General features: G+C 47.6%; 1 protein-coding gene across 2 annotated transcripts in view; it reads right to left on the minus strand.

Moving 5' to 3' along the window:
- R3HDM4 (R3H domain containing 4) overlaps positions 1–14,136 on the minus strand; it is a 71,681-nt gene extending 57,545 nt beyond the window's left edge. The window contains exon 1 of one of the 2 annotated variants that reach the window (XM_040417534.1): positions 13,931–14,136. In XM_040417534.1, the coding sequence (XP_040273468.1) occupies positions 13,931–13,986 (56 nt within the window). In that variant the 5' untranslated portion in view covers positions 13,987–14,136. The remainder of the gene's footprint in view (positions 1–13,930) is intronic. The other variant, XM_040417533.1, reaches the window with a different exon arrangement.
- Between the last annotated feature and the right edge of the window lie 8,190 nt (positions 14,137–22,326).

A 22,326-nucleotide genomic window follows, 5' to 3' on the forward strand; every position in this document is an offset into this window, starting at 1 on the left:
TTACACACACATATATACACACACACACACACACACACACACACACACACACACACACTGCTCAAAAAAATAAAAGGGAACACAAAAATAACACATCCTAGATCTGAATTAAATTAAATATTCTTCTGAAATACTTTGTTCTTTACAAAGCTGAATGTGCTGACAACAAAAATCACACAAAAATGTAAAAATGGAAATCAAAATTTTCAACACATGGAGGTCTGGATTTGGAGTCACACTCAAAATTAAAGTGGAAAAACACACTACAGGCTGATCCAACTTTGATGTAATGTCCTTAAAACAAGTCAAAATGAGGCTCAGTAGTGTGTGTGGCCTCCACGTGCCTGTATGACCTCCCTACAACGCCTGTGCATGCTCCTGATGAGGTGGCGAACGGTCTCCTGAGGGATCTCCTCCCAGACCTGGACTAAAGCATCTGCCAACTCCTGGACAGTCTGTGGTGCAACGTGACGTTGGTGGATAGAGCGAGACATGATGTCCCAGATGTGCTCAATTGGATTCAGGTCTGGGGAACGGGCGGGCCATTCCATAGCATCAATGCCTTCGTCTTGCAGGAACTGCTGACACACTCCAGCCACATGAGGTCTAGCATTGTCTTGCATTAGGAGGAACCCAGGGCCAACAGCACCAGCATATGGTCTCACAAGGCATCTGAGGATCTCATCTCGGTACCTAATGGCAGTCAGGCTACCTCTGGCGAGCACATGGAGGGCTGTGCGGCCCTCCAAAGAAATGCCACCCCACGCCATTACTGACCCAATGCCAAACCGGTCATGCTGGAGGATGTTGCAGGCAGCAGAACGTTCTCCACGGCGTCTCAAGACTCTGTCACGTCTGTCACATGTGCTCAGTGTGAACCTGCTTTCATCTGTGAAGAGCACAGGGCGCCAGTGGCGAATTTGCCAATCTTGGTGTTCTCTGGCAAATGCCAAACGTCCTGCACGGTGTTGGGCTGTAAGCACAACCCCCACCTGTGGACGTCGGGCCCTCATATCACCCTCATGGAGTCTGTTTCTGACCGTTTGAGCAGACACATGCACATTTGTGGCCTGCTGGAGGTCATTTTGCAGGGCTCTGGCAGTGCTCCTCCTGTTCCTCCTTGCACAAAGGCGGAGGTAGCGGTCCTGCTGCTGGGTTGTTGCCCTCCTACGGCCTCCTCCACGTCTCCTGATGTACTGGCCTGTCTCCTGGTAGCGCCTCCATGCTCTGGACACTACGCTGACAGACACAGCAAACCTTCTTGCCACAGCTCGCATTGATGTGCCATCCTGGATAAGCTGCACTACCTGAGCCACTTGTGTGGGTTGTAGACTCCGTCTCATGCTACCACTAGAGTGAAAGCACCGCCAGCATTCAAAAGTGACCAAAACATCAGCCAGGAAGCATAGGAACTGAGAAGTGGTCTGTGGTTACCACCTGCAGAACCACTCCTTTATTGGGGGTGTCTTGCTAATTGCCTATAATTTCCACCTGTTATCTATCCCATTTGCACAACAGCATGTGAAATTGATTGTCACTCAGTGTTGCTTCCTAAGTGAAGTGTGATTGACTTGGAGTTACATTGTGTTGTTTAAGTGTTCCCTTTATTTTTTTGAGCAGTGTATTTTTGGAGGTATTACTATGTATTATAGAAGTAGAGAAATTGAAACTTGGGAAATTGCAAATTTTTCAAAATTTATAAATAAAAATTAATTTTTTTGACTCAATTTTACCAGTGTCATGAAGTACAATATGTGACGAAAAAAATCTCAGAACTGCCTGGATAAGTAAAAGCGTTTTAAAGTTATTCACACAAAGTGACACTGGTCAGATTTTCAAAAAATGGCCTGGTCCTTAAGGTAAAAATAAACCCGGTCCTTAAGAGGTTAACAGAATTCGGTATAAAAAAAGATTCCTGTCAGGGTTTTTCCATTCTTTCCTAATCAATGCTTCCCTGTTATGAACGGGAAAAACTCTATGACGTTTAGGGCCGAGACCCTCAAATACCTGGTCAGCAATAGTTTTAGGCTGTTTTACAACATCTAATTGCATAGTGGTTTTAACGGCTTTTAACAAAGGTTCAGTATCTTCAGGTGGGAATAGAGCCTTCCCCGCTGAATCCTCATCTGAAGAGAAAAATTCAGAAGATAATACCTGGCCGGATTCTATGTCCTCGTCCTCCCCAGAAAAATCTGAATTAAAGTCCATATTATAGGTACAGCTTTCTGGTGACTTCGGATGGGTCCGACCGAAGGACTTAATTTCAGACCCTATCAAGGCCTTAATGCTTTTAGATAAGCTATGGGATTCTTCCATAACTAACTTATCTATACAAGCTTGACATGGTGGTTTAACATACAAAGCTACTCTACATCCTCCACATTCTTTATGTTTAGTTTTGCCAGAAAATTTCTTTGGTGTTTTTGCTACCTAGAAAAATAAAGCAAACACCCAATGTTATTAGAAGAGGATAAATCTCACCAACTGTAGAGTCAATACCTCAGGTCCAATACCGGGCTTGTGCGCCTCGAGGGTTCCAAGAGATCGGCGCGTCTGGCGTCACCTGGTTCCGACATGCCCGTGGAAAACTCCAGATCCTGCACAGCACTGTGGGCGCAGCAAAGCTGGCTGTCCCCTCCTGCTGCCGACTTGTAACGTGCCTCGGCTCCTTTTAACTCTAGGCCCAAATACAACTAATCCGTGTAAGATGGTGCCCTCCCCCTTCCAGCCAGTGCTGCCGGGAATGACAGCATGCGCAGAGCGCATCAGAAGCGCGCGCCACCATCTTGGAAGCGGGACGCCAGCCACTGCACCACTATGGACCAGGAGCCGCCTGAACACGGCCACAGCGGCTCCCCAATGAGGCTTGCGAGGAGGCAGGACAGACTTAGGCAACGGCTCCCAAGGAGACTTACGCCGCCAGGGATAGGTCCCATTATGGTATTGTAGACTCAGACCTTCCCCAGCACCCAGAGGTGAGAACCAAGTAAGGGTACTTTCACAATTGCAGCAGGACGGATCCGACAGGCTGTTCACCATGTGGGATCCGTCCTTCCGATATTTCGCCGTGCCGCCGCTCCGTCCCTATTGACTATAATGGGGACGGGGGCGGAGCTCCGGCGCAGCACGGCGAAAGCCGCCGGACTAAAAAGTCCTGCATGTCCGACTTTTTAGTCCGGCGGCTTTCGCTGTGCACCACCGGAGCTCCGCCCCCATTATAGTCAATGGGGACGGAGCGGCGGCACGGCGAAATATCGGAAGGACGGATCCGACATGGTGAACAGCCTGTCGGATCCGTCCTGCCGCAAGTGTGAAAGTAGCCTAAGAAAGGAGCAAGAGCTCCCCAGGTACCTCCTATCCAGAGGACAGGAAACTGGAACTGAGGTGTCGTGGGGGTGTGAACCATTTTATCTCTTCGGGTTTCCTGTCCCGAATCGGAGGTCCTAGTCGCATGGGTGCCGTCATGGGTGAGGGGAAATCTATGTTATCCTTCCTCTGGGAGTCATGTACTGTTATATATAGAGAGAGGAGGATCTAATTCTTTCTTCTTTCTTCTCCCCACTCCCCCCTCCATGCAGGGTGAAATCATAGCTGGGTGAAAGGGGGAGGGCTGCTGTAACCTGACAATCTAAGCTTTAAAACCAAATTGGGATTGCGGTGCTAGCTACCTTACAACCAGAGAGTTAGAGGTCAATAGTGAAAGGTGCAAGCATATATATGTCTAATTGGGACGCATTTCAAACAGGTTTACCTGAGAAGCATTGCGGCGGGACGGTGATCCCATTCTTCTTTTAAAGGGAATCCGTCACCACATAATGCTATGAAACCATCTTACATGCCAGATGCATTCATTCTATGGGGTTGGTCATATTTCTATTGGTGGCCCCACTGTGGAGAAATTAGGGTTTTTATTTTATGCTTATTGGCCACTGGACGCAATAAGGGCGGTGCCATTGCTTCTCGCTGCTCCCGAGGCATCGCTCCTTTTCTTTCCCAGCCATGCCCCCAACTACTGACTGACAGGGCCAGGCGTCAGTACGTCTTCACTGAAGTCTCCCGAAGTCACAATTAATCGTTCACATCACTGTTCGGCACCAGCGCCGTACAGTACAGGAGCTTCCTGGCCAATGGATTCTGTATTGCGTCTGCACAGCATAGTAGAGGTGACAGGTTTCCCGTCATTCTAAGCCCATTTCTGATAAGCCTGGGAAAGACTCTTTCGGTCAAACACAAATGCCTAGGTGACACCCATAGCAACCAATCAGATTCCACCTTTCATTTTGGACAACTCCTTTGGAAAATGAAAGGTGGAATCTGATTGGTTGCCATGGGCAACTAAACCAGTTCTACTTTACAACAGTTTGATAAATCTCCCCCATACTCATACACACCAAATGGCATGCCGTAGCAATAAACTGTGAAATAATAAGACTAGAGTGGTCACAGACACCTTCTGACTAGCTCCTCATGGTAAGTGTTCAGTGAGACAGTCCTGAATTTCCAATACTATCCTGGAAGTTCTCACATCTGCCCTGGTGAAAAAGGTGCCTTCTGCCTAATAAAACTGTTTACAGCTGATCTCCAGCTCAAGTTACTGGAACGCATGAGCCGGCTATTTACAGAACGGTTGTACAGAAGTATGAGGAAGTGGTAGAGGTAGATTCTGAGCCGCACCCCGACACACCATCATGCCACTCTCTTCCATGGGCTTTGTCTAAGTGGCCAACTTCCTATTTGTGGCATATGGAACCATGGAAAAGCTGACTATATGGCACTGTGGCGTAAGGTGCCCACACATTTGTAAGAGAGACAATATAGCAGTAAGGCCTTATTCACACATCATCTGTGTTCTCCATGGACAGGGCACATACCCATTTAGGCTACTTTCCCACTTGCGTTTGGAGCGGATCCGTCTGGTGTCTGCACAGACGGATCCGCTCCTATAATGCAAACGCTTGCATCCGTTCAGAATGGATCCGTCTGCATAACTGGTTTTTTACAGATCAGATTTTTCACTTCGTGAAAACTCAGATCCGACAGTATATTCTAACACAGAGGCGTTCCCATGGTGATGGGGACGCTTCAAGTTAGAATATACTAAAAGAACTGTGTACATGACTGCCCCTTGCTGCCTGGCAGCACCCGATCTCTTACAGGGGGCTGTGATCCGCACAATTATTGTGCGAATCATAGCCCCCTGTAAGAGATCAGGTGCTGCCAGGCAGGAGGGGGCAGACCCCCTCCCTCCCCTGTATTAAATGTGACCAGTGCGGCCCCCCTCCCTCTATATTCATAGGTGGCCAGTGCGGCCCCCCATCTCTCCCTCCCCAGTATTAAATGTGACCAGTGCGGCCCCCCTCCCTCTATATTCATTGGTGGCCAGTGCGGCCCCCCCTCCCTCCCCAGTATTAAATGTGACCAGTGTGGCCCCCCTCCCTCTATATTCATTGGTGGCCAGTGCGGATTCCCAGTATTAAATGTGACCAGTGCGGCCTCCCCTCTCCCCCCCTCCCCTAATTAAAATCCCCCCCCCCCCAATCATTGGTGGCAGCGGAGAGTTCCGATCGGAGTCCCAGTTTAATCGCTGGGGCTCCAATTGGTTACCATGGCAGCCAAGACGCTATTGCAGTCTTGGCTGCCATGGTTACTTAGCAATAAATAGAAGCTTTATACTTACCTGCGAGCTGCGATGTCTGTGACCGGCCGGGAGCTCCTCTTATTGGTAAGTGACAGGTCTGTGCTATAGGCAATGCGCCGCACAGACCTTTCACTTACCAGTAGGAGGAGCTCCCGGCCGGTCACAGACATCGCAGCTCGCAGGTAAGTATAATGCTTCTATTTATTGCTAAGTAACCATGGCAGCCAAGACTGCAATAGCGTCTTGGCTGCCATGGTAACCGATCGGAGCCCCAGCGATTAAACTGGGACTCCGATCGGAACTCTCCGCTGCTACCAATGATGGGGGGGGGGGGGGGTGATTTTAATTAGGGGGGGGGGGGGGGAGAGGGGAGGCCGCACTGGTCACATTTAATACTGGGAATCCGCACTGGCCACCAATGAATATAGAGGGAGGGGGGCCGCACTGGTCACATTTAATACTGGGGAGGGAGGGAGGGGGGCTGCACTGGCCACCAATAAATATAGAGGGAGGGGGGCCGCACTGGTCACATTTAATACTGGGGAGGGAGGGAGGGAGGGGGGGCGCACTGGCCACCAATGAGTTAAATACAGGGGGGGGAGGGGGGGGGTCTGCCCCCCTGCTGCCTGGCAGCACCTGCCAGGCAGCAGGGGGCAGTCATGTACACAGTTCTCAGTATATTCTAACTTGAAGCGTCCCCATCACCATGGGAACGCCTCTGTGTTAGAATATACTGTCGGATCTGAGTTTCACGATCTAACTCAAATCCGATGATGGGGACGCTTCAAGTGAAAATATACCATCGGATTGGAGAAAACTCCGATCTGATGGTATATTAATAGGGGACTCCTGACTTTACATTGAAAGTCAATGGGGGATGGATCCGTTTGAAATTGCACCATATTGTGTCAACGTCAAACGGATCCGTCCCCATTGACTTGCATTGTAAGTCTGGACGGATCAGTTTGGCTCCGCACGGCCAGGCGGACACAAAAACGCTGCAAGCTGCGTTCAGGTGTCCGCCTGCTGAGCGGAACCGAGGCCAAACGGTGCCAGACTGATGCATTCTGAGCGGATCCGCATCCACTCAGAATGCATTGGGGCTGTACGGATCCGTTCGGGGCCGCTTGTGAGAGCCTTCAAACGGAGCTCACAAGCGGAACCCCGAACGCAAGTGTGAAAGTAGCCTTATTTTAATATTTATTCACACATCCGTGGGTCAGCGGAAAAACAAGGAGACGTGTTACTTAACAGACCCATTGAGGTCTATGGGTCAGTGAAAACCACTGACACGACAAAGATGGCATCCTTAGGGGTCATGCACGCGGCCATTGATCCGCCGTTCCGTGCATTGGGGACCACAATTTGCGGTCCCCAATGCATAGGCAACATCCGTGCGGACTCCGCAGACGGATCCAGACCGTATATTGCGGACCTGCTGTTTGTGGTCCGCAATATGGGCATGGCCGGGCTGAGCAATGTTCATGGACTATGGATGACACATGGACCAAACACGGATTCTTCGAGGTCTGTTTTCTTCACTACCGGTGACGTACTGGGCTTCACATGAGTATGCTAGGCAGAGAACGGAAAAATTAACGGTGATGTGAACTCGCCTTTATTGAAGCCAAAAACCAGATTGGATTCAAAAGTGAGAAGTAGTGAAGCAGTATCTGTTAGGGCGCATTCACACACTATGTATTTTGTTGCAGAATCTTCTGCAACTAAAAATCTGTTCAATTCAGGTGAATGGGGCGGCAAGCACATGGATTTCTGATAGCCCCATTCATGAGAACGGAACTGATTTTCAGTTGCAGAAAATTCTGCAACAAAATCCACAGTGTGTGAAGGTGACCTTATACTTTCTCTCCTTTTATGAGTCACACCTAATTTTGGCTTTAAAAACTGCACAATCTGAACATGTGAATACACCCTAAGGCCCCTTTCACACGAGCGAGCATGCCGCACGGGTGCAATGCGTGATGCGAACGCATTGCGCCCGCACTGAATCTTGACCCATTCCTTTTAAAGGGGCTGTGTACAAGAGCGTTATTTGTCGAACATCACTTGTGCGTTGTGTGAAAATCGCAGCATGTTTTTTATTCAGCGTATTTCACGCAGCCCTTGCCCCATAGAAGTGAATGGGGCTGCGTGAAAACAGCATCGCATCCGCAAGCAAGTGCGGATGCAATGCGTTTTTCACGGATGGTTGCTAAGAGATGTTTGTATACCTTCAGTTTTTTATCACTCGCGTGAAAAACACTTTAAGGCCTCATGCACACGACCGTTTTTCGGGTCCGCATCAGAGCCGCAGTTTTTGCGGCTCGGGTGTGGACCCATTCACTCTAATAGGGGCGCAAAAGAAGCGGACAGCACGCCGCAAAAAAATATAGCATGTCCTATTCTTGTCCATTTTGCGGACAAGAATAGGCATGTCTACAATGGGCCGCCCGTTCTGTTCCGCAAATTGCAGAACGCACATGGGCGGCATCTGTAACGCATCCGGACCTAATCCGCTTACACTCATCTGCAAGGGGCCTAAGGGTCCTTACACGCGTGAATTTTGGCTTTATTTTCCACCTCTTTTAGGGCACCTGTCTTTTGCAGCTTTTTTATGGGCCTTTTTTTCTCCCTGAAGTGAAAGAGATGCAAAAAGAAAAAAAAAACGCCAAGATCTACAATATGCTGTCTTTTAACGCCAACCAATGCGAATTTTTTTTTTTAAAGGGGTTCTCCAGGCTTTTAACCTCCACCCGACCGCCTAATGCAGGGATGCGTCCTGCGGGCGGCCGGGTTATTCCTCCTTGACGCATCATCTCGCGAGACGCGAGATTTCCTGTGAACGCGCGTTCACAGGATCGCAAGGTAAACAAGTTTATCTACAGCCTGCCAGCAGCGATCATTCGCTGGCAGGCTGTAGATGCGATTTTTTTTAACCCCAGAAAGGTATATTAGACGCTGTTTTGTTAATAGCGTCTGATATACCTGCTACCTGGTCCTCTGGTGGTCCCTTTTGCTTGGATCGACCACCAGAGGACACAGGCAGCTCTGTAAGTAGCACCAATCACCACACTACACTACACCCCCCCCTGTCACTTATTAACCCCTGATCACCCCATATAGACTCCCTGATCACCCCCCTGTCATTGATCACCCCCCTGTAAGGCTCCATTCAGACGTCCGTATGAGTTTTGCAGATCCGCAAAACACGGACACCGGCAATGTGCTTTCCGCATTTTGCGGATTCGCACATTGCCAGAACTATATAGAAAATGCCTTTTCTTGTCCGCAATTGCGGACAAGAATAGGACATGTTCTATATTTTTGCGGAACGGAAGTGCGGACCCGGAAGTGCAGATCCGCAATTCCGGATCCGAGCGGGACAAAGTCTGTCCCCATAGAAATTAATGGGTCCGCAATATGCGGAACAGAATTGCGGACATGTGAATGGGGCCTAAGGGTCCTTTATCACCGCCAGTTTGCCACTTGTTAGGTAGTTAGCGCCCACCGCAGTCACTGATTAGTCGCTGATTAGCGTCATCGCTGTCGCTAATCAGCACTAGTACAATATAGTATCTGTAAGTGATCAAGACTGATCGCAATCAGATCTATATCAGTACATTAGCGTCACCTTAGGCTCTACAAAAAACGCAGTGTTCGCCCGATCAGGCCTGATCTTGTGCGCACACTTGCGTTCAGTCCGCCCCACCGCAGTGACAGAAATGTTTTTTTTTCTGATCACTGCAAAAACACAGTAAAATCGCTGCGGCGCTATAAAGATCACTTTTGAGCTTTTTGGATCTTTATTAGCGAACGGAAAAAAAAAAAAATCTCATTACCCATATGCTCAATATAAGGCCTCATGCACACGACCGTGCCGTTTTTTGCGGTCCGCAAACCACAGATGCGCAAAAAACGGAAGGCGCCCGTGTTGACTTCCGCAATTTGCGGAACCGAAGTCGGCAATATAAATGCCTATTCTTGTCCCCAACTGCGGACAAGAATAGGACATGTTATATTTTTTTAGCGGGGCCGCGGAACGGAGCCACGGATGCGGACAGCACACGGAGTGCTGTCCGCATTTTTTGCGGCCCCATTGAAATGAATGGGTCCGCATCCGAGCCGCCAAAACAGCGGCTCAGATGCGGACCCAAACAACGGTCGTGTGCATGAGGCCTAAGGAGAATAGCAGAAACTCCTAATGCTGGCCATACATGTAATGATTGCGGAGACCCTCAAATGCCAGGGCAGTACAAACACCCCACAAATGACCCCATTTTGGAAAGAAGACCCCCCAAGGTATTCGCTGAGAGGCATATTGAGACCATGAAAGATTGAACTTTTTGTCACAAGTTAGCGGAAAGGGAGACTTTGTGAGAAAAAATAAATAAATCAATTTCCGCTAACTTGTGCCAAAAAAAAAAAAAATCTTCTATGAACTCGCCATGCCCCTCACGGAATACCTTGGGGTGTCTTCTTTCCAAAATGGGGTCACATGTGGGGTATTTATACTGCCCTGGCATTTTAGGGGCCCTAAAGCGTGAGAAGAAGTCTGGAATCCAAATGCCTAAAAATGGCCTCCTAAAAAAGGTACTTGTTGGACTTTCGGCCCCTTTGCGCATCTTGGCTGCAAAAAAGTGTCACACATGTGGTATCGCCGTACTCAGGAGAAGTTGGGCAATGTGTTTTGCGGTGTATTTTTACATATACCCATGCTGGGTGAGAGAAATATCTCTGTAAATTGACAACTTTGTATAAAAAAAAATTGCCAAAGTTGCCATTTCTCACACACAGTATGGGTATATGTAAAAATACACCCCAAAACACATTGCCCTATTTCTCCTGAGTACGGCGATACCACATGTGTGACACTTTTTTGCAGCCTAGGTGGGCAAAGGGGCCCACATTCCAAAGAGCACCTTTCGGATTTCACAGGGCATTTTTTACGCATTTGGATTCCAAACTACTTCTCAGGCTTTAGGGCCCCTAAAATACCAGGGCAGTATAAATACCCCACAAGTGACCCCATTTTGGAAAGAAGACACCTCAAGGTATTTCGTGAGGGGCATGGCAATGTAAAATTTTATTTTTTGTCACAAGTTAGTGGAATATGAGACTTTGTAAGAGAGAAAAAAAATAAAATAATCATTTTCCGCTAACTTGTGCCAAAAAAAAATATTCTAGGAACTCGCCATGCCCCTCACGGAATACCTTGGGGTGTCTTCTTTCCAAAATGGGGTCACTAGTGGGGTATTTATACTGCCCTGGTATTTTAGGGGCCGAAATGGAAACTTAATTGTATTTATTTTTTCTCAGAAAGAGTCATTTTACGCTAACTTGTGAAAAAAAATTAAATCATACATGAACTCACCATGCCCCTCCGCGAATACTTTGGGGTGTCTTCTGTCTAAAATGGGGTCATTTGGGGGGTATTTATACTATCCTGGCCTTCTAGCACCTCAAGAAACATGACAGGTGCTCAGAAAGTCAGAGCTGCTTCAAAATGTGGATATTCAAATTTTAGTACCATAGTTTGTAAACGCTATAACTTTTGCGCAAACCAATAAATATACACTTATTGGAATTTTTTTTTTATCAAAGACATGTAGCACAATAAATTCTGACACAAACTTGTATAGAAATGTAATTATATTTGAACAATTTAACCAGAGAAAGTTAAAAATATTTTGATTAATATCGGAAAAAAAGAAGAAAAATCTTAGCAGCAATCAAATACCACCAAAAGAAAGCTGTATTTGTGAGAAGAAAAGGAGGTAAAATTCATTTGGGTGGTAAGTTGTATGACCGAGCAATAAACGGTGAAAGTAGTGTAGAGCAGAAGTGTAAAAAGTGGCCTGGTCATTAAGGGTGTTTAAGCTAGGGGGGCTGAAGTGGTTAAAGAGGACCTTTCACCAAAAAGCATTCACGAGAACTTGAGCTTTTACACATCCCGAGGCGTGCGCCATCTTGGAGTCCCCGGCGGAGAGGATCGCAGCGGCAGCAGCATCCTGTCAGTAAGTATGAAAACTTACTGACAGGCTGCTGCTGCCGCCTATGCGGTCCTCTCCGCCGGGGACTCCAAGATGGCGCACGCCTCAGGATGTGTAAAAGCTCAAGTTCTCGTGAATCTCGCGAGAACTTGAGCTCCTTCTCCCTGGCTAAGAGCGCGGCGCTCTGATTGGATGCGCTATTAGCCAGGGAAAGAAAACCGCGCCCTATACAAATTCTAGTCACCGCCTACTCGAACCGAATCGCCTCAATAGCATGAGGCGCTAGAACTACCGGAGACCACAGCGGACGAAAGGGGGGGGGGGGGTGTCCTCTGAAAAAATATTAATCAGAAATACACTGGGGGCCGCACTGTTAGGTAATGTAACTGTTTCTATACATGTTTTTTGGTGAAAGGTCCTCTTTAAGGCCTCTTGCACACGAACGTATTCGTTCTGTTCATTAGGGACCGCAATTTGCGGTCCCCAATGCACGGGCAATGTCCGTGCAGTAGCCGGGACGGATCCAGACCAATTTCATTTAAATGGGTCCGTGATCTGTCCGTTCCGCAAAAAGATAGAACAAGTTCTATTTTTTTGCGGAACGGGACCCCGCGGAAACTATCCGTAGTGCTTCCGTGGGGTTCCGTGCTCCCGTTCCGCATCTCCGGATTTGCGTACCCATTCAAGTGAACGGGTCCGCATCCATTAAGTTGAATGTACACGGCTGGTCTCCCGTGTATTGCGGAACCGCGTATGTGGCCCGCAATACGGCCACGGGGGCACTACGGTCGTGTGAAAGAGGCCTAATACTGATATCCCCACCGATCAGCTGCATGAAGGGAAGGCGCGCAGTGTGCCTGTGCCGTCTCCCGTCGCTGTTCCTGCTCTCCATAGACAAAGCAGCAGCAATAAGGAAGAGAGAAGGGAGACGGCACACACTGCGCGCACCTTTGCTTCATGCAGCTAATCGGCGCGTGCTAGTGCATTGGAGTCTATGAGAAAAAAAAGTGTAAAAAAAAAAATATATAAAGTTTTTAAAAATATATAAAAAAATAAAAAATAAAAAAAAAAAAACACATAAAAATTCAAATCACCCCCTTTTTCCCAAAATAAAAATAAAAGAACTAAAATAAAATTTAAAAAAAAATACACATAATAGGTGTCGCGATGTGCGAAAACGCCCATAGTATAATTTTTTTTTTATATATTCCCCATATGGCAAACAGCAATATGGAAAAAAGCCCCCAAATGGCCGATTCGACGTTTTTGGTCGCTTCACTTTCTACAAAAAGATTTTGAGTGATCAAAACGTCATACACACCCCAATGAAAAGTTCAGATCCCCCCGCAAAAAATTAGCCCCCATACAACGCTGTACACATAATTACAAAAAGGTTATAGGGGGTCAAAATATGGCGACAAAAAAATAAAAATATTTTTTTTCCCACTTTTTTATTTTTTTTATCACTATCAAATCGCAAGAAAAACTATACATATAAAGGTATCGCCAGATTCGTACTGACCTGTAGAATAAAAGTAACTGGTCAGTTTTATCATACATCAAATTTCGGAAATAAAAAAAACCCATAAAACTGTGGTGGAATTGCTTTTTTTTTTTTGCAATTTCACCCCATTTGGAATTTTTCCCCGCTTCCCACTACATCATATGCAATATTAAATGGTGGCGTTGGAAAGTACAACTTGTCCCGCAGATAGACAAATAAAAAATTGTTATGGCTCTGGGAAGGCAGGGAGCGCAAAACAAAAACCTCCGTGGTGAAAGGGTTAAAAAAATGCATTCTACACAACGGTGAATTCATGGCTGCCCTGACAAGGGCACCTTTCCGGTAAAGGAGTACGCTACAAGTATCCCGGGGCGAAAGCTCATCAGGAAGGGAGTAGCTTTTCGAGAAGTAGGCTCGGACACCCCAGCATGGCCGGACGTCTGTGCCTCTAGATTTATACTGCCGACAGTCAATGGCGTGCCAATGCACACGCCCATCCATACGGATCAATATCTGTGGATGGGGGATACGTTGATATAACTGGAGTACCCCTTTAAGCGCTGTGCTGTTGAGTTTCTGCTTGGTGACTTTTTGAGGGTCACATCTGAAGCTTTTTATTATCATGTTCCATTTTTCAGATGCATCTGACGTTCAGAATTCTGTATAAGCTTGTAAGAGAACGATCACACAGGACAAAGGTCGGGGCCACACAGTACCCTGCCCAGATCTGGAGCTATAATAAGCTGACAGCTGGCACCCCGCCCCCTATTGCTGCCATTCTGTGCCCCCACCACTCACCGAGGGCTCTCGGACTCCCCCACAACCCCAGCATCGGTTCTGTGGTTAATCACCATCCTAGCGTTCGGTAGCTGCTCAGGTGCCGGTCACTCCTGGCGGAAATAACGTCACGAATGTCGCTCCTCTGGGATCAGCCGATTACGTCACGGACAAGTCGGTAGTTGTTTGTGCTTGTGCCGTGACGTCTTAGGTGGGCGGGGCTGTGTTGACCGTGTTATAGGTGGGCGGGGCTGTGAACGCTCTACGTACTGCCGCTAAACTGGGGGCACAATTAAGAAGACGGGCGGGATGCCAGACTTGGCGCATGCGTGCAGTACACCGTGTAAAAAAAAAAAAAAAAAAAGCTCTTATCTCTGTCAAGCCGTAGTGCATTCCCTCCCCTAAATGGTGCAGTAATTGCGCATGGCAAGCAAACCGGTTCCTGCCGGACTGTTCCCAGGAACCTGTGCAAAATGATTGCTGCAATCTGACAGGTTGCCATTGGCGACCAATTCATTGCTTAAAAGGCACCAGCAGGAAGTGATTATGACTGCCTTTTCCCTAACTGAATTGGAAAGTATTTTTTAACCCCTTCAGGACACTGCAAATCTGACGTGTCACTTTATGTGGTAATTGAAGGCGAATGTGACTCCATGTTGTCTTCTCTATGATGTACAGAATTGTTATAATATCTGGGAATCTCCCAGAATTAGAACAAATGTTCTAATTCACTCAGGGTCATTGGGCACAACAACGTACGTTCTTATATGTGACCTATTACATACCCATAAAAGGGATGTTCCAATTGTATCTGTATGGGCGTCAATGTTTATCATTTTATGATTGGTTTAACGCTGTTGCTATGCAAACTTTTCTGCTGCCTATATGAGGCCAAGCTATAGCATAATAAAATTAGAGTGTTTCTCAGTGATTGCCTGTGTGTGTCTGTTATTAGCAACTGAGAAACATCTCTCCTGACGTCAGTGACATCAAACCAAGATGGTCGTAGAGGTCCAGAAAGGCCCAAATCCTTTCAGTAATAACTTCGGAGCACATTTACTTATCCAACCAATTTTTTCATAACACATTGGGGGTAGGGTTGGCACCTTTCCCAACAAAAAATACCTGCCACGTTAAGCCACACCCCAAAGGGAGTGTGGTTGTGGGGGAATGGCTTAACACAGGGTGTTAAGTCGCTATGTCGTAATATGGCTCCCATTATTAAAGGGGTTATCCGAGTTAATAAAAAAAAAAAAAAAACTCTTAAAACCCATCTGGATATACATATAATTTGGTTAAGCAAGATTTCATCAAGTTAATCCCATATTTACAGCTTTTCATGGTTCTGTCATTGCTTTGTTTACATGCTGAAGTACATGCTGAGGGGGCGTATAACAACAAAGCCTGAGCTCTGCCTCATGAATATTTCTGGGCGTGAACAATCTGACCTTCCCCTCACCCTGCTCTGCACATCCTAACTTTGCATAAACCAGTCACATGATCATCTCCTAGCTCACACAGACAGATCATCCTGTCACATTGAAGAAACACAGGCTCTGTGTATCTAAGCTCTATGGCAGCTATATGTATCTAAGCTCTATGGCAGCTCTGTGTATCTAAGCTTTATGGCAGCTCTGTGTATCTAAGCTCCATGGCAGCTCTGTGTATCTAAGCTCCATGGCAGCTCTGTGTATCTAAGCTCCATGGCAGCTCTGTGTATCTAAGCTCCATGGCAGCTCTGTGTATCTAAGCTCCATGGCAGCTCTGTGTATCTAAGCTCCATGGCAGCTCTGTGTATCTAAGCTCCATGGCAGCTCTGTGTATCTAAGCTATATGTATCTAATCTATATGGCAGCTCTGTGTATCTAAGCTATATGGCAGTTCTGTGTATCTAAGCTTTATGGCAGCTCTGTGTATCTAAACTATATGGCAGCTCTGTGTATCTAAACTCTATGGCAGCTCTGTGTATCTAAACTCTATGGCAGCTCTGTGTATCTAAGCTCTATGGCAGCTCTGTGTATCTAATCTCTATGTATCTAATCTATATAGCAGCTCTGTGTATCTAAGCTCTATGGCAGCTCTGTGTATCTAAGCTCTATGGCAGCTCTGTGTATCTAAGCTCTATGGCAGCTCTGTGTATCTAAGCTCTATGGCAGCTCTGTGTATCTAAGCTCTATGGCAGCTCTGTGTATCTAAGCTCTATGGCAGCTCTGTGTATCTAAGCTCTATGGCAGCTCTGTGTATCTAAGCTCTATGGCAGCTCTGTGTATCTAAGCTCTGAGGCAGCTCTGTGTATCTAAGCTCTGAGGCAGCTCTGTGTATCTAAGCTCTGAGGCAGCTCTGTGTATCTAAGCTCTGAGGCAGCTCTGTGTATCTAAGCTCTAAGGCAGCTCTGTGTATCTAAGCTGTATGTATCTAATATAGCTTAGATAGATATAGGGGTCATATATGACACCTATATCTATCTAAGCTATATTACAGCCATATCTATGTTGACTATATACTATGTAGTCACTGTCCCCCCTCCCCCCCATACACAATGCAGTGTCCCGCACCCCTCCATACACACAATATACACAATGCAGTGTCCCCCACCCCTCCATACACACAATATACACAATGCAGTGTCCCCCACTCCTCCATACACACAGTATATACAATGCAGTGTCCCGCAACCCTCCATACACACAATGCAGTGTCCCCCACCCCTCCATACACACAATGCAGTGTCCCCCACCCCTCCATACACACAATGCAGTATCCCCCACCCCTCCATACACACAATGCAGTGTCCCCCTCCCCCCACCCCATACACACAATGCAGTGTCCCCCTCCCCCCACCCCATACACACAATGCAGTGTCCCCCTCCCCCCACCCCATACACACAATGCAGTGTCCCCCTCCCCCCACCCCATACACACAATGCAGTGTCCCCCACCCCTCCATACACACAATACACACAATGCAGTGTCCCCCACCTTCCTCTCCCCTGGAAACCTCAGAGCCCAGGCAGAAGCACATGTCTTTACTCTCCAGTGTAAACAGCAGGGAGGGCGGGTCTTTCATCTGATTGGCTGTCCTGACTTGCCTTCTCCCTTTTATTGGCTGAGCTGCTTGTCCTTTATTCCTGCTCCTGGATCACAGCAATACAGCGACTGGCAGCACCTGGGTAACCCTTTCCTAATCAGAGCTTTCCTGTACACTCTTTCAGTGCAACACAGGAGCTTCTGTTTTGCACAGTAATGACAGCCCTGCTGCTCTATTGATATGCTAATGAGATCGCGGCAGCCAGGGAGAGAGGGGGCGGGCACCAAAGGCTCTGACGTCTCGTTTACAGAGCTGGGCCACTCCCTCAAGCAGGGTGAAGCTTGTAAACGAGACGTCAGCACCAGAGAAGGGTTGATGACGTCGGGGGTCACATGACCCAAATCAGCAGTGTGGAAACAGCGCAAAATCAATAAAGTGAGTAAATTAGAAATGTATCTTTAATTATGTATAAAGCAGCCCTAACACATATTTTTTTAAGTCGGATAACCCCTTTAATAGTGCCCCCCAAGTAATATTAATGCCTCCATTAGTGCCCCCAGAATTGATAATGACCCGTATTAGTGCCTCCAGAGCACTCTGCCCCCTGAACAGTCCCCTTAACAGTGACCTTCTCCTTTAAGAATGACCTCCACAGCTCCCCTTCCCATTAACAGTGACCTCCACTCCACCACGCCCCCTTAACTGTGACCTTCACAACAACCCACCCCCTTAAAAGTGACCTTCACAGCACCCCCTTAACAGTGACCTCCACTCCACCACGCCCCCTTAACTGTGACCTTCACAACAACCCACCCCCTTAAAAGTGACCTTCACAGCACCCCCTTAACAGTGACCTCCACAGCTCCATGCCCCCTTAACAGTGACCTCCCCCCTTTTACCAATAACCTCCACAGCACCCTACCCCCTTAAAGGGGTTGTCCAAGTTCAGAGCTGAACCCGGACATACGCTTATTTCCACCCAGGCAGCACCCCTGATGTTGGCATCGGATCATCTCATGCTCTGATGCGCTCCCTTGCTCCAGGGCACGGGCTCTTTTGTTTACAATAACACACTGCCGGACGGAAGCTTCCGCCCGGCCGTGTGTTCGGTGATGTCACCGGCTCTGATGGGCGTGCTTTAGCGCTGCCCTAGCCGTTTTACTGGCTAGGGCAGTGCTAAAGCCCGCCCATCACCGGGCTTCCTGGCAGCCCCATGGAGAACCACGGACGCCAGGCTCCCTCTTTTTCCTCCTGCCGCCATACTGACAAACGCAGACAGCAGGTAGCTTAACTATGCTGGAGACTTGCACTGGTGTTTGAGCTTGCGTGGGTGTGTCTTTCTTCACCTATGAAGCAGCACATACACGCCCTCTGTCTCACCAGCCTATGGCTGGATTGCAGCAGGTATTTAAAGGTGCTTCCTACTACAGAAAGATACCTGAGCAACCTCATGGTTTTAGCTTGTCCATCTCCAAGTGCTAAGGTGGCTGTCTTGTCTGCTTCGCTGTGTACTAGGCCTTGCTTATTGAACTCCTGGACTTTGCCTGTTTACCGCCTGCCTCGGACTTCGCCTACTGATTTCGATTGATTGCTTGCCTGTCCAGACCCGACACGTCCTGGCCACGCAAGTCCCCTCGGTGCTTGCACAGAGTACTCTGAACACCTGGTCAGCTGCCACTGACTCCTGGACTGCTCTGGAGTAGCCCCTGGCAACTACCCTAACGGCCCAAGCCTATGCTCACCATCAGAGGCTCTAGTGAAGACCAGGTAGTGGCTTAGTTATGCCCCTTTAGAGCATACCCAGTCAGTGGCGCAGTGGGTCAACACCCGCTTGCATAACAGTTTGCTCAGGCCATGGACCCCGCTGATCAGAACCCTCCCAGTACTGCTGAGTTACACCAGGAGTTGGCCCAGCAGCGTGAGCGTTAGGATCAAATATTGTCCTACCTATGCAATGTGAATATGCCTCTAAATAACTTGACATCTGCTAACTCAGCGTCATCAAGCTTCTCTGCCCCGGTTAAATCGGCTCCTGCTCCTTCCTCTTGCTACGTACCCAGATCTGGACCTTGTCTCTGAGCAACCTCCACGTTTTGAACGGTGGCCCTAAGCAATGCCAGGGGTTCATAAATCAATGCACCCTTCATTTTGATCTTTTTCCTCACCAATTTGCCTCGGACTGAGCCAAAGTGGCTTTTCTTATGTCACACTTTACTGGGGAGGCACTGACCTGGATCAGTCCCCTTCAGGAAAGGAACGACCCAGTCATAATGGATCTAGAGGCCTTCCGCAAGGTGTTCGACGAGCCCAGACGCCCCACTTTCGCCACATCCTCCCTAATGCTGTTGCGTCAAGGGAACCAATCCGTGGGTCGGTATGCAGTTCAGTTCCGTACGCTAGCCTCTGAACTTTTCTGGAATAATGAGGCACTTGTGGCCACCTTTTGGGAGGGCCTCTGTGGGAGAATTAAAGATAAGCTGGCCGGACGGGATGTTCCTTCCACCCTGGATGATCTCATCTCCCTGGCTACGCAAATTGATTTACTGTTCCAGGAACGTGCCAGAGAAGTGGCATGTGAGAGGGGGCCTTGTCATCTGGCATCTTCTCTTCAGCAAGCCTCTAACCTTCTGCCTTCCATGTTGTCTGCAGTTCCTGAACCCATGCAGGTCGACCGATTTAGGCTGTCTGAACAGAAACATGATCACCGCCATGCCAAAGGTTTTTTTTTCTATTGTGGTGGTTCTGATCATGTGCTCTGTTCTTGTCCCCTGAAGCTGGGAAACTCCCGAGCCTAGGGTCCGTTGGAGAGGCGGCCCTAGGTGAAGATAATTCCTCTCCGCCCCTGACTCTGCCGGCAACTTTGTCGTTTAGAGATAATAGGTTCACAAAGACGGCTCTTCTGGATTCCGGATCGGCAGGAAACTTCCTGCAGCAAGCCATAGTGGATCAATATCGTAATCCAGTCCTGCAGAGACCATTGATGGTGACATCTGTTGATGGCTCAATTTGAGTCCATACAATTTTCTACTTAACCTGTGAAACTACAGGTAGGAGCTCTTCATACAGAAGAAATTTCGTTCTTGATTCTTCAAAGTCTCTCTCATCCTCTCCTTTTGGGGCTACCATGGCTCCGTACGCATGAACCTGTTGTTGATTGGAAGTCTGGAAAGGTGCTTTGTTGGGGACAGTATTGCCTTGTAAAGTGTCTTTCTCCTGTTCAGCCTACTCGGGTATCATCAAATCTTGAACATTTGCCTGCAGCATACCATGCATATGCCAACGTCTTCAATAAGAAGGAGGCTGAGACATTACCTCCACCCAGGCCCTATGATTGTCCTGTTGATCTGGTTCCTAGTTATTTACCTCCCCGTCACCTGCAGAGACACAGGCCATGTCTAATTATATTAAAGAAAATCTTGACAGAGGATTTATCCAGAAATCATCTTCTCTGGCTGGTGCTGGCTTCTTCCTTGTAAAGAAAAAAGACGGTTCTCTCAGGCCATGCATCAATTACAGGGGTCTAAATAAAATCACAATCAAGAACAAATACCCTCTTCCCTTTATTCCAGAGTTGTTTGACCGCCTCAGAGGAGCTAAGATCATCTCTAAATTAGATCTGCGTGGGGCCTACAACTTGATTCGAATTCGTCAAGGGGATGAGTGGAAGACCGCCTTCAACACCAGTGACGGTGATGCCCTTTGGACAAAGCAATGCCCCTGCAGTGTTCCAAGAATTCGTTAAAGATATTTTCAGAGACTTGTTATACTCTTGTGTTGTGGTTTATCTAGATATCCTTGCAGTGGCGTAGCGTGGGTTGCTAGCACCCGGGGCAAGCCAAGTATTGCGCCCCCCCCAACCTGTGGTCACGCCCCTGCAGCCAGCCAGTCGCAGGGGCAACACGTGAGGTGCACGGTGGACCGATGAGGGGCCAAATAATATAACACACAGTTCATCAGTTTACTCACTGTTAGCATAGATAGCCTCCCTGGGCTGGCAGCACAGTGTTGAGGTGGACAGCACGAAATCCTCCGGGGCACGCTCTGTGTTAGGAAGCATCAGCCAAGATGGTGGTTGAGGTGCCCTTGATGTTAGGGGTACTTAGGGTGCTTGTTGCGGCTGAGTCCCTTGATGGTTTTTGTCGTGACGCCAGTACCGTTAATGGTGGTACAACCAATAATAGTAATAATGAGGTAGGCAGTGGTAAGATGCAACTCACAACTTTTACTTTGGATGTCTTTTGGTTGCAGCAGTACAAATATGCAGTCTTTAGATGGTATAGAGTTAATTCTGCAAATCCACTGTTTTAGGCTGTTTAGGTTTCGTGGCTTTTGAGAAGTGGGTTAGGTGTACCTAGTTCCTTTAGATGTGTTGGATCCTATTCCTTGTCTTTCCCTACAAGCTGAATATTTTAGACTGGAAAACTCAACTGTCTCTTAGAAGTTTGGTGTGGCTGCCTGAAGCTATAAACCTCCACCATGCAAAGGTGTCTGTGGCCCTCAATAATGGCTCTTATCACTGATGATTCCTAGGAATGCTTGTTTCTTTTCCAGGGCGGCAAACTCTTCTCCTACTGGTCAGGGATACAAGTGTATAGTCCGGCCACAGAAGGAAAACGCTCTTCTGCGCCTCACATCTGGGTATCACCTACTAGCGAAGTTGGCTCCACTCACTAATCTGGGTCATGAAGTCTTCACTCTACCTTTCCTCCCACTAATCTGATCTGACTACCTCAGATCTGCTCTCTTCTCTAACTACATTTTTCCAACTAAACCTCTGATCTGCCTCACTAGGCCTGACCTAGGTATATATAAGACCTGAACTTTATCCCCATCTAGTGGTGGGATGTATAAATTGCACCTAATCTGCCTGGTAACAGGGATTTTACAGATACATACACATAAAATCATACATTACAACCTAGTACTATTGACAAGGTAAAAAGTGCTTTTAAGCAGTGCCCACACACACGTAGTGGGACGCTGCACCCCTTTTTACAGATAATGCAGTAGATATCACTTGCAGTCATATGTAACATCACAGATAACAGTGATAACTCTGAGTACAGACAATGTAGTAGATGGGTCATGGGTGTGAGCCCCCAGAATTCAGAACATGCACAGTGTGACCTGAAATCTGGGGCCAAGATGTGGCAGGGTAGGACAAATTCTATATCCACCATCCCATCACTACAGAACATACAGGGTAATACAGCGCCCCAAAGCTCTTACATCCAGTGACGTCTCCTTTGGTGTAGATGTTCTCTTTCCTCATCTTCTCCTTTCAGACCAGACCACCATTTTTCAGCCATTTCTCGTCTCTGCAGTTTGTAAAAAAAAATCTTAGTTTACTACTTTTCCATCATTCTCACATCTTCTGGACAAATCATCC

Source organism: Bufo bufo, chromosome 2 (genome assembly GCF_905171765.1).
Source record: "Bufo bufo chromosome 2, aBufBuf1.1, whole genome shotgun sequence".
NCBI lineage: Eukaryota > Metazoa > Chordata > Amphibia > Anura > Bufonidae > Bufo > Bufo bufo.